This window comes from Zea mays, chromosome 9 (assembly GCF_902167145.1).
Source record: "Zea mays cultivar B73 chromosome 9, Zm-B73-REFERENCE-NAM-5.0, whole genome shotgun sequence".
Classification (NCBI taxonomy): domain Eukaryota; kingdom Viridiplantae; phylum Streptophyta; class Magnoliopsida; order Poales; family Poaceae; genus Zea; species Zea mays.
In genome coordinates, this window is record NC_050104.1 from 130,449,568 (window position 1) to 130,461,233 (window position 11,666).

The 11,666-nt window shown below is 48.2% G+C and overlaps 1 protein-coding gene across 1 annotated transcript; it reads right to left on the reverse strand.

Annotated features, from left to right (window-relative positions):
- Nucleotides 1-8,849: 8,849 nt before the first annotated feature.
- Nucleotides 8,850-9,671, reverse strand: LOC100502465 (uncharacterized). The gene has a single exon (NM_001196943.1). The coding sequence runs from the start codon at nucleotides 9,496-9,498 to the stop codon at nucleotides 9,001-9,003; it is 498 nt and encodes a 165-aa protein (NP_001183872.1). The 5' UTR covers nucleotides 9,499-9,671; the 3' UTR covers nucleotides 8,850-9,000.
- Between the last annotated feature and the right edge of the window lie 1,995 nt (nucleotides 9,672-11,666).

Genomic DNA, 11,666 nt, shown 5'->3' on the forward strand with positions numbered 1-11,666 from the left:
GAGACGTCGCAGCCTTTCCCCCATGCTTCGACGAAGAATCCACACCCTCCTCTCGGTTTCCTGCGCTCACCCTCTCTCTCCAACGGCCATGGCACACGGTGACGATCATTCTGCTCCACTTCTGGTCGACCGAGGCAGTGAGTTCCAGGGCCAATGAATTTATAGGCCAGGCAAAAGCGGGGATCGCGGCAAGCTGTTGCGGCGCACGCCCATGGTTGTTAGTAGATGCGTCTTATACGGAGTGGGGCCCAACCATCAGTGGCTGTGTAGGGTGTAGAGGTGATGTCATCCATGACGCCCTGATGATGTCACGTCAGCGGATACTATTAAATATTTGGTTGCAGATGCAAGCGTCTGTGCCCTACCCAAGCTAGGTGTTAGCGCAAGCGCGGATGGGAGACAGACAAGTGGGACACACCTGTCGGTGGAGGGTCACGCAGGTTTGCAGGCCGAGTGGGCTACAAGTGATATCGGTCCAGGCAGGATGGTGAGGCTTTTCTTTATATATATATTCTGTTTTATTTCCATTATTGTTTTCCTTTCTCAAATTCTTTACTATATATACATATATTTGTTTTGTAAATTGAGGTCAAATTAAGTCTTGATTCCTTTGTTCAAACAAAAATGCTCATCACAAAATCATCGGCATGAAATGCATATTTCTAAACTCATTTATTTGTTACCTGACTAATATAATTCCATTATTTGAATATGCACAAATATAAGGAGTTCAAATGATCTCCAAGGTTCCATAAATTCTCAAACACAAAGAATAATTATATCTATTTATTTATTTTCCTGATACAAATTTTGGACTTTACAAATCCTACCCCCCCCCCTTAACAGAAATCTCGTCATCGAGATTTGTAAGAAAAGGGATACAAAAGGTTTGGTCTAGAATTTTAGTTTCTCATTTGGTTTTCGGAATCAAGGTTTTGTTCATTTTTTACATAACTGTTAGTAGATGATTTAGAAAATATGAATATTGTATGTCTAGCCATCTATTAGGTCAGATGAGGTACGATTATGGCAAGTAGAGGTTGTGGCAAGGGTATAATAAGGAAAGACTTCATTCTGAACTCTGGATCTTGATTCCTCTCATGATCCGACTTGATCTTTGAAGACTTGAGTTGATGCTTATCCTCCTTTGACGTGGTTGGTCTTCTTTGGCCTTCATCCTTAGAGTTGCCATCCGGGTTATGGACGTATGGTTAAGATAGTTGTCGGTGCTTGGGATGGGTAGGCCTAACAAGGTTTACTTCGGTTTTGGAGTAGGTGAGTTTAGATAACTAATCAGGTAGGTTAAGTAGTTTTGCATGGTCGAGTCGATCTAAGTCACCAATTTAGGCTTAGGTGGCCTTATCTTTTGTACCAGCATTAAGTAATTCACTCTAGATTAGACCATAATAGATTAGATAGAATCTAGTTTAGGTTGGTATGACTAGATTGAACTAGTTAAGATCTGGTTAATTCATTTAGGGACAAGTAGGTAGGTTAGAATCTCTGTCAGGTTAAAACAGAGGGGTTATGCAACCATGTGATGGGTAAGGTAGTTGCACGAGGCCGAGTTGATCTAAGATCTCAATCTTGTTTATAGGAGCAGGGTCTAATGTATTCCACCAGGATTGACTATCTTGTTAGGTAACTCATTTTAGATTGGATCATAGTAGATTAGATGGAGTATATATTAGATCGATATCACCAGATTGGATTAAACAATATCTAACTACTTTGGATTAAATCATGGTTGTTACACTAGTGTGGGGTAAATATGCTTATTAGGGCAAGATGAATCCATAAGGATAAGGTAGAATCTTTTGAGGTTAGTTAGATCTATTAAGATGAGATAAAATCTTTTCAAGATAAGATGGATCTAGATACATTAGGATAAGTTAAGATCTTTTGAGATAAGATAGATCTATGAGTGTAGGATAGAATCTTTCAAGATGAGATGGATATTGTTAGGCTAGATACTTTAATGAGGGATAATCTAGTTTATCTATTTATTTTTATAAGCATTTTTTCCTATATGTATATGCAGATGTAATTGTGGACATTACTCCACAACTCATCACACTCAATCAAAGATCCAAATCAGACAAGTATCATAAGAACAAACATCCAAGTGCATAGATACAAAAAAAAAGTTTTGTTTTTGTTCCTAAGAGTAGGTCTCCTATTCCTTAAGGTCACTTTAGGTATAGGATTTCAAAGTGTGAAATCCACATTTGTCTTTAGAAGGAAAAGGTAAGAATAATCAGAGTAAAGCGGAATTAGATGAGAAAAGATTAAGAAAAGTTTAGAAAAGATCAGAGTAGCAAAGGTAAGTAAGTATTGGTTGTCCAGTTCTATCTAGGTTTCGTCCTACAGTCAACATTCCTCTGATACCACTTCTGTCACACCCGGATTTCGGGGCACCAAGACCCGGGCGCGAACATAATCACCAGGTGTGTTGGGACCAAGTCTCACACATATGATGAATCATGGCACAGGATCGAATGTCACATCTTTACTACATAATAAGAGTTCTATACAAAATAAATAAATATTTACATTATAAGGAGACAACGGTCCAGCAACCCAAAGTTGACTGGGAGACGACGGCCTAGACCTCTCACGAACTCGTCATAGCATCCTCCATGTGCCTCATCCTGCGGGACCTGTTCTTAACCTAGGGGTGTGAGATAGCAAGAGTGAGCTCACATACGTTCATAGCTCAATAAGTTGTGGGGAATAATGTGCATGAACTCGCCAAAGGTGGGAGCTCACGTGAAGTGTAAGACTTACCAAAGAGGATGGTTGAAGCTGAGCATTGCTTTTAAAGTTGGTTAAAATTTTATTAGCAGTTACTAAGTATAAGTAAATACCAACTCAATTAAATAGTAGAACAAAAGTAACAACATCACCTGCGATGCAATGCATATGACAAATTGAATTTAGTTCCATAAATTAATCATGTGAGTGTCCGAGCTGCTCATGACCGTGAGCACGGCTAGTATACCAGTTTTACACTCTGCAGAGGTTGCGCATCTTTACCCACAAGTCATGTTACCCATCTGCCAAGAGACGGCCAATCCCATACACCTCTACCGAGGAGGCGAGGCAGGGTAACACTACGAGGCCTTTACAAAGTTCCACTAGCTTTAGAAAACCCGCTACAGTTTATAGGAAGCTCCAATGCAGGAATCCCTCGTCTGACCGCCATCGCAGCAAAATCAACCCAAGGACCTCCCTACACTGACCACTCCCCTACTGCCCTTGCCCCTTTCGGGTAAGGTAGTCTTCCACTAGCTTTCCTAGTTAGTTGGCCAAGGGCGTCCCATTAAACCACGGTAGCACTGTTTTCCCGGGTGGTTCTCCATGTTCCAATTAACATAATGATCTTAACATGAATAGTAAATAACAACTGATAATAAAAGTATAATCATGAATAGTGATCTCCATACCCAAAACCACATAAAGCAATAGCAAGTACTACCCAAAAAGTTCAGTGGTAATCAGGGTATAAAGATAGTAAAACTGGGGTAACCTATTGGGTCCCATCAAAATTAACCTATGCAGATCATTACGATTAATTAGAACATGACTGGGTAAAAGGAAGTGATCAAGGGCACAACTTGCCTGAGACTTGAGATTCCAGGTACCAACTTGCTCTTCAGGTGACATGTGTCTTCACTGCTAAACGTAGCAATACAGACAAACAGTGTATAGGCAAAATTAACATCACACCAAACATAAGAATAAACTACATAATAATAGTCTACGCGATGCTACGAGATCGTAGGAACAAGAAACAATAAATTCGGAGCTACGGTTGTTAAGTTAGGAATTTCTGAAGTTATTTAATACCTAGAATAGAGTTATTCATGTGAATAATTTTAAATCAAGTTTCATAGTTAGACAAAGGTACTAGGTAATAAACAATACTTAGTCAAAATTAATGCCACTGAAATGAATCAATTTGGACCTAAAATGAATTTAATACGAATTAAACAAGTTTCAGAATTTATTTCTAAACTAAAAATCTTTTTCTGAATTGTTTTACCCCTTTTATTCACTGATTGGACTGGGGACACTATTTTAACAAAGCCCAAGGGTGATTTTGTATAAACCAGGGACCTGCTTGTGATTAGTTTCAACAAAAAAAGGATGGCGGGTTAGTTTTAATAAAACACAGGGTCTCTTTTGAAAATCTAGCGCGTCGAAGGGGGTACAGCCAAGCCACAACCGCCCGATCAAGTTTCAAGGGTTGAGATTAGAAGCCGAAGGGATACACGATTTCCACCGATGGATTCGTGACCAATGGCTTGGATTCAATTTACGCGAGATCAAACCCCAGGCGTTGGATACCCGATCAACGGTCTACGGTGATTGCTTCCCCAGATCTAATCCCATCCACTCAACCTAAATCGGACGGTGATCGCATCATCTTCCACCTCTCACGTGCTCCAGCCATTCTTCCCCTCATCTCGCGCGGTGTCTGCCCCAGCGAAGCGCCATCCACCCGACGACGCAGGCGGGTCATTGCCCCAGCTTTGTTGTTCTCCTCTGCTGCCGCTGGTGTGAGCCGAATCTACGCTTAGCGAAGCCGATGGCGAATCTTACAGGAAAGTGCACGTACCGGCGATTAAGGCATAGGTCGGCCGGCCTGCGCGACGGTGCTCCTTCACCGCCGGTGAGGTTCTGTATCCTCGTCTCCGTGATGTCGAGGACGATTCCCCCCACTCTGAACAGGGAGACGTCACACCCTTTCCCCCATGCTTCGACGAAGAATCCACACCCTCCTCTCGGTTTCCTGCGCTCACCCTCTCTCTCCAATGGCCATGGCACACGGTGACGATCATGCTGCTCCACTTCTGGTCGACCGAGGTAGTGAGTTCTAGGGCCAATGAATTTATAGGCCAGGCAAAAGCGGGGATCGCGGCAAGCTGTTGCAGCGCACGCCCATGGTTGTTAGTAGATGCGTCTTATACGGAGTTGGGCCCAACCATCAGTGGATGTGTAGGGTGTAGAGGTGATGTCATCCATGACGCCCTGATGATGTCACGTCAGCGGATACTATTAAATATTTGGCTGCAGATGCAAGCGTCTGTGCCCTACCCAAGCTAGGTGTTAGCGCAAGCGCGGATGGGAGACAGACAAGTGGGACACACCTGTCGGTGCAGGGTCACGCAGGTTTGCAGGCCGAGTGGGCTACAAGTGATATCGGTCCAGGCACGATGGTGAGGCTTTTCTTTATATATATATTCTATTTTATTTCCATTACTATTTTCCTTTCTCAAATTCTTTACTATATATATATATTTGTTTTGTAAATTGAGGTCAAATTAAGTCTTGATTCCTTTGTTCAAACAAAAATGCTCATCACAAAATCATCGGCATGAAATGCATATTTCTAAACTCATTTATTTGTTACCTGACCAATATAATTCCATTATTTGAATATGCACCAATATAAGGAGTTCAAATGATCTCCAAGGTTCCATAAATTCTCAAACACTAAGAATAATTATATCTATTTATTTATTTTCCTGATACAAATTTTGGGCTTTACATTGGCCCTGGGTCGGCGCACTCCCGTTACTTCGAAGGGTCCTTCCTAGCCGGGGGAGAGTTGCGGAGCCCTCCTTGGTATGGAACTTGCCATGGGGCTAGGTCCCGACCCAGGGTTCCCGGCTGCATTTGACACGGGAGCCCTCATCTCTGGCTGTGGTCTCTTCTGCATGTACCTGTCTGCAGCCCGGACCCGTGGGGGGTCCGGAAGGGCCTCCCAAGGAAGGTGTGCTTCATCTTCGTAGGCCGGGGAACACGGGGTCCCTCAGAGGGCCGTCTAGTTGGCTTCACCAAGTAGGAGCCTCCGGCGAAGATATCCTTCAGGTCCCCCTCGGGTGACTGATACCCGAGGTCCCACTCAGCCGCGGCTGCCTCGCCGTCGTCCACCTTCTCTTTGCCGGGCCGACAGCGAGGCGGGGAGCCATCTTTGTAAGACTGCTCGCGCCGCTCGCTGACGCGTTTTACGAGGTCAATGATCTCGGGCGACACTCCACGGCGCTGTGGCGGCCATGCGGGTGCACAGGGCATGAACCGCTGCTACCCTTCTGCGGCCGTGGGCGTTTGTTGCGGTCGCCCTGGCCTCCGGTCGCTGCTGTGACCACCAGAGCGGTGGACCGCGGCTTCTGGTAGTCATGGTCCTTCTTCTTTTTCTTCTTTCCGTCCCGGAGGATGGCCCCCCGAGCCACCCGACTGGGCAGCTCCAGTTTGTGGGGCTGAGTACCATGCACGGCCTTCGGCGGCTCTGGTGCACTTGTCGGCCAGAGCGAAGGGCGTGGGGACAGTTTCCATGTCATGTGTGGCCAACTTTTCCAACATTTTTCATCACGTACTTCCTGTCGGAAGGTCGTGATGATAGAAGCATCAGAAATACGAGATATCGTACCTCGCACTTTGGTGAAGCGGGAGATGAACTTCCGGAGGGTCTCCCCTGGCTCCTGCCTCACTGCATGGAGGTGGGCCTCCACACCGTGCTGTTGGTAAGCACCGGTGAAGTTCGCCACGAACCGCGCAAGAGCTCTTCCCAGGGTAGACTGATCCCGGGGTGAGGTTCATGAGCCAGGTCCGGGCAGGTCCAGACAAGGCCACATGAAAGTATGTTGCCATCACAGTGGTGTTTCCACCTGCTGCCATGATGGCGGTAACATATACCTGCAGGAACTCCGACGGGTTCGTCGTTCTGTCGTATTTTTCCGGCAGGTGCGGCCAGAACTTGGGTGGCCAAGACGCCGCGCGAAGATGATCTGCCAGTGCGGCGTAGCCCAATCCGGCCAAGGGGACACCCGTTTGGGACCAGGTGCCCATTGGTGTCTGCGGCGCAACCGCAGTGAAGTCTTGATCGAGGTCGCGACCATTGATGTTTTGGCGGCGCTCGCGCGCCCTTTCCAAGGATACCCGGGCGTCCTCTCCCGCACGCCTGCGGTTGAGTTCTGCCCGAAGGTCGTTGGTCTGTGCGCCCCTTACTGAGGGCGAGCGCACCGATGCTGATGCCTCGTGTTGGCGCCGGGATGACCGTGTCTTCGACCTGGTCGAGGTAGAATGCGCCATACTGAGCAGTCGGTCGACGTCGTCCTGCCATTGCTTCATGGCTCCTGGTGAAGCCGTGGAGCTTGGAGGGTGTCGCAACAACTCCCTGGCTGCTGACAACGCCCCCGGAGACGCCCTTGATGGAGTCCGGGATGTTTGCGCTACCGTGTGCTGTCGTGCGGCGTGCACAACAGGAGTGACTGGTGTCGGGCGAGTAGGAGCCTGCGGTGTGGAGGAAGCAGCTTCTCCCTCCACCGCAAAGTCTACCAAAGTCTCGGCGCGGTGCTCAATGATCTGCACCATCATGCTTGGGCAAGGGATCAAGCAAAAACCTAATGCCTAGGCCCCTACCTGGCGCGCCAAATGTCGGAGAGTAGATCTCCGGCCGGGTGGTGGAGTGCACCCGCCCTAAATCCTGAGATGAGGAGGGGCTTAGGTGTTTTGCTTGATCGTTGGTATGAATGGGAAGAATGCAAGAACACACAAGGATTTAGAGTGGTTCGGGTCGCCGGGGCGTAATACCCTACTCCACTGTGAGATGTATTGCCTATGAGCTTGTATGAGCTTGCGAGACTGTGGTGTGATCTAAGATTGCGTGTGTGTGTGTAACATCGCATGTCTCCCCTTTTATAGCTGAAGGGGGGCATGCACAAAGGGACTGGGCCCCGACATGTGGGCCCAGGGACATAAAGAATATTGTGCTTGGATCCTCTAATGTCTATTGTCGAGACAATCTTCTTGTGCCCTGACGCCCGAGATCTGCGTATCCTTGGCGTACAGGGGAAGCTTCTTGCGGAAGAGAAGACGAGTATAGCGCGCCGCTCGGTATGGGCGCACTGTCCTCCAGCAGACCCAGCAGGCGCGTCGCCTGCTGGATGACCTTGACACCGCCTGCCAGCGGATGGGACGGGACACAATAAATGTTGAGAGGGCACGTCGCCCGTCAGTGCGGTGGCAGGCGGCGCGTCTTTTCCTCAATAAATGCAGGGGCTGCACGACTTCTCGTTAGGTTCGGTCCGGTAGCTTATGTTATGGGCCACAAGCAGCGGGTCTCCGCCTGAGCGAGAAGTGGAGGGCAGGACCCGCACACGTGTCAGCACCAGACCCCTGCACATACCAGGGTCCTCCTCGTTCCGAGACCCTGCTGGAGTTCGGACCTACCCGAAGGCTCCAGACTCATATGTATAGGGGTCCGGTGTCCTGTGGGGGTCCGGACTTACTGGGATGTGGTGTCTTTTCTTGCCACATGGCGCCCTTTGGCCTGGGGTCAGGCGCCGTACTCCGCGTGGCTAGAGGACGTCGCATGGGTGCGGCGTCTTCATGCTGTAGGAGAGGGTACCCCTGATTTAGGGTACCGACAGGCGTCCTCTGGCGTTGAATAAAAAAATCTGTTGGCCGCCTGCCCGCCTGGTCGAATGTCTCACGTCCTCACCTCGTGGCCAGAGGTGTGGCCAGAGGTGAATAAAAAATCTGTTGGAGCCGGCAACTAGTCGCCTGCAGTCGTATATATATAAGTACTATCTACTATGGTGGGGTCCACAAAAATATGAGGCCCAGCGTGGCTGCCCCGTCTGTCCGTCCTCAGGGCCGGCGCTGTTAATATATAAGAGCTATATGAATTTTTTTGGGTGCTTCTAAGAATTTTGTTTGGAAGTCATCTCTGAGGAGGACAGTAACGAATAAATGAATTCAACGAATTTATGTTAAAAAACTGAACCGAACAAACCAACGAAGGACTTGTTCGTTTGTGTCGAATTGCACCCGAAATCATTATAGCTAATCAAAGTTTATATAAATTAGAGAAGCAATCCAGTTAGAAATCGTTTTCCGACCGATCAATCCGTGACAACCGAACGGCGCCGAAACAATGACGGCGTAGATGCACTTTTACATGAACCGACCGGCACGCGCGAGATCGACGAGTCAATAATCCGATACCCTGCGATTCTTGATCGGCGATGGACTCTGCACCTCGCCTCTCTCCTCGGCCCACCTCTTCATCATCCCGGCGTCATTCTCCGGCAGTGGCGTCAGGTTGAGGTCAAAGTCCGATCCCAGACGGTGACGCCGGACGACCCTGTTCCGGACGACAGACGTGGAGACGGAGACGGAGATGGGCGCCGACATGCCATACCAGTAGTGGGCTAGTGGCAGCGCGTGTGGCCGCCGAGCGCCTGACCCGTGGCGAGCCCCCTCCGGCAGACGGCGCACCGGTGCGGCCCACCGCTCGCCGCCGCTGGAGCTGGACTTGTGGCCGCCGACGCCGAGCGCCTGGTGGGAGGCGAAGGCCTTCCCGCGCACCGGAACCGAAGCTCCTGCGCGGGTGCGTGGGTCGGGCTCGGGCGCCACTTGGTCGTCGTCCCGGCCGCGACCGAACCCAAATCTGCGCGTCCGGGCGAGCGCGGCGAGGCGCCGGTGCATGCCGGGACCGGGAGCGCAAGGGAGAGCGCGGTGGTCGGCTTCCAGATCCAGCTAGGCCGGCAACCATGGCTATAGCTAGCGCCTGGCAGCGGCTGGTGAGGAAACAGGCGTGTCGTCCTTGACTTTTAGCTCCATCAATCGATCTTGCGTTCGTCGTACGTAGCACACTGCACACAGCCGGCCGGCGACGAGTTGCAAGCGGCTTGTACGTGTGAATATATTAGTACGTAGGAAAAAGACAAACAGACAGGCGACAGGTCGCATGCAGGTGAGTGGTGAGAGAAGGTCGATTAACGAGATGGTATGGTGGCGTGTGGTGATTTGGTTGGTGTGGAGCCAGTGAACAAGTACGCAATCGCATGCACGAGCGCGATCCAGTCAACACATGCAGGCTAGCTGTTGGCCGTTGCTTGCTGCGTTGGTTCGCGGCGCAGCCATACAGTACAGTATCTGCAATTTTTAGTATGTATGCAACGCTCTTGTCTTGTCTGATAGATATGTCTATTCTCGACGACATTTCTACAATTCACATTTCTGCGAGTGCGTCCTATTTGGCACATCTTCGTCAACAGTTTAATAAGTTATAGCTACCTGTTTTTTTTTATAAAAAAAAGCTTTATGGATGGGATGATGTTTTTTTCTGTTCTTACGGAGCAACCGTCGCTGGGGAAAAAAGTTAACTTTATCCTAGCTTCAGCGCAGCAACCGTCGCTGTGTACAAGTAGAAGGACCAGGGTGCGGGCGCAGGGGCACGACTACGAGCCAGGATCTAGTGAACCAATCGCGGAATCGCCTAACTGGTCAACGCAAAACAGCGAAAGCAGCAAATAGATATGACTTCCTTCGCTGTCCTACGGCATGCCACTCTTGCAGCTTCCCGGAAATGGCAAATCGTGAGACCTGGGTGTGATGGTTTTGGAGCCCATTTGAGTAGACCCGATTTGTTGAAATTTCAAAGCAAAGTGGCTGTTGGTTTTAGTGTCACATTGCTAGCTCAAGATGTTTCAAACCAACTTTTATAGCTATGCTCGTTCCCATGTCTGAATAGATAAAATAATGGGACAGAGAGCATGGCTAGACTCACGCGCGTGTTTCCGCGTATTTTTCGTGTGTAAGACTGTCACCAGTAGATTGCTTAAAATAGGGGGACACTGAACTATAGAGTTGGGATAGGAGATCTGTTAAAGATAGCCACCCTAATACCATGTGACTTGTGACTTGGCACGTGTCAATTCTTACCACTCGTATCCTTCAATAATTTAATCTTTTGACCGTTGAGATTTAATACAGATTCTATTGGCAGCTGCACCTATATTAGGCCCTGAATGAATTAGGCTTCCTTACACGTGAAAATACTCTTTTCTATTTCCTCCTCTCTCACTTGCTTTGGAAATATGTGATGTACCGATTGTGTTACCGTGATTTCATCGACCTCATTCCTTAGCGTGCACCAAGGAGGAGAGCGAGCGGTATCTTCGAATCCTTATCGTCGTGAAGCCTGCACGAGAGGTGGCAATAAAGTTTCTGGACAGCATAACTGTGCGACCGTTCGAGGACGTTCTGCGCCATCTGACGGAAGAATCAACATGTTTACATCGACGACATGTTTCGTCTACTTTTGCGCTTAAAGCACCGATAAACCCGACGTGAGTAAATATGATAATTCGGTTGTTTACTCTGTTAATCTATATGCTGTTGTGTGTAGTGCATATATCTATTTTGAATATCTATAAAATTTGGCTTGATTTAAAATCCGGATTTAGCATATTACGCAAATTTTCAACAGATGGAATATGTATAGACAATTAATAGCACAGTCGTCTGTCCATATTCTTTATAACCTGGGGCTGTATATAACACGTGTTTTTTGCATTTCTGCGTGATGGCCTTTTGCCATTTCCGGACGAAACAATAGACATGCAACGTATCCGGTCAGTGAACAGACACCGGCTTTTGACTGCGTACTTGACCTTGTTTTTGCAGCAGCCGGCAGCCCGCCGGCGCTCCACGGTTCGGACTTTATGCAGATATGCTTGAGCTCCGTGTCTAGAAAAAAATATTTGTAAGCCAAATGGATAATGACCTTCAATAAATCATTTTTTTGTTTTAGCGGACACTTCTAAGTCCCTGATTGTAATCTAAAGCTAATAGTTAATTAAAAAATTGTT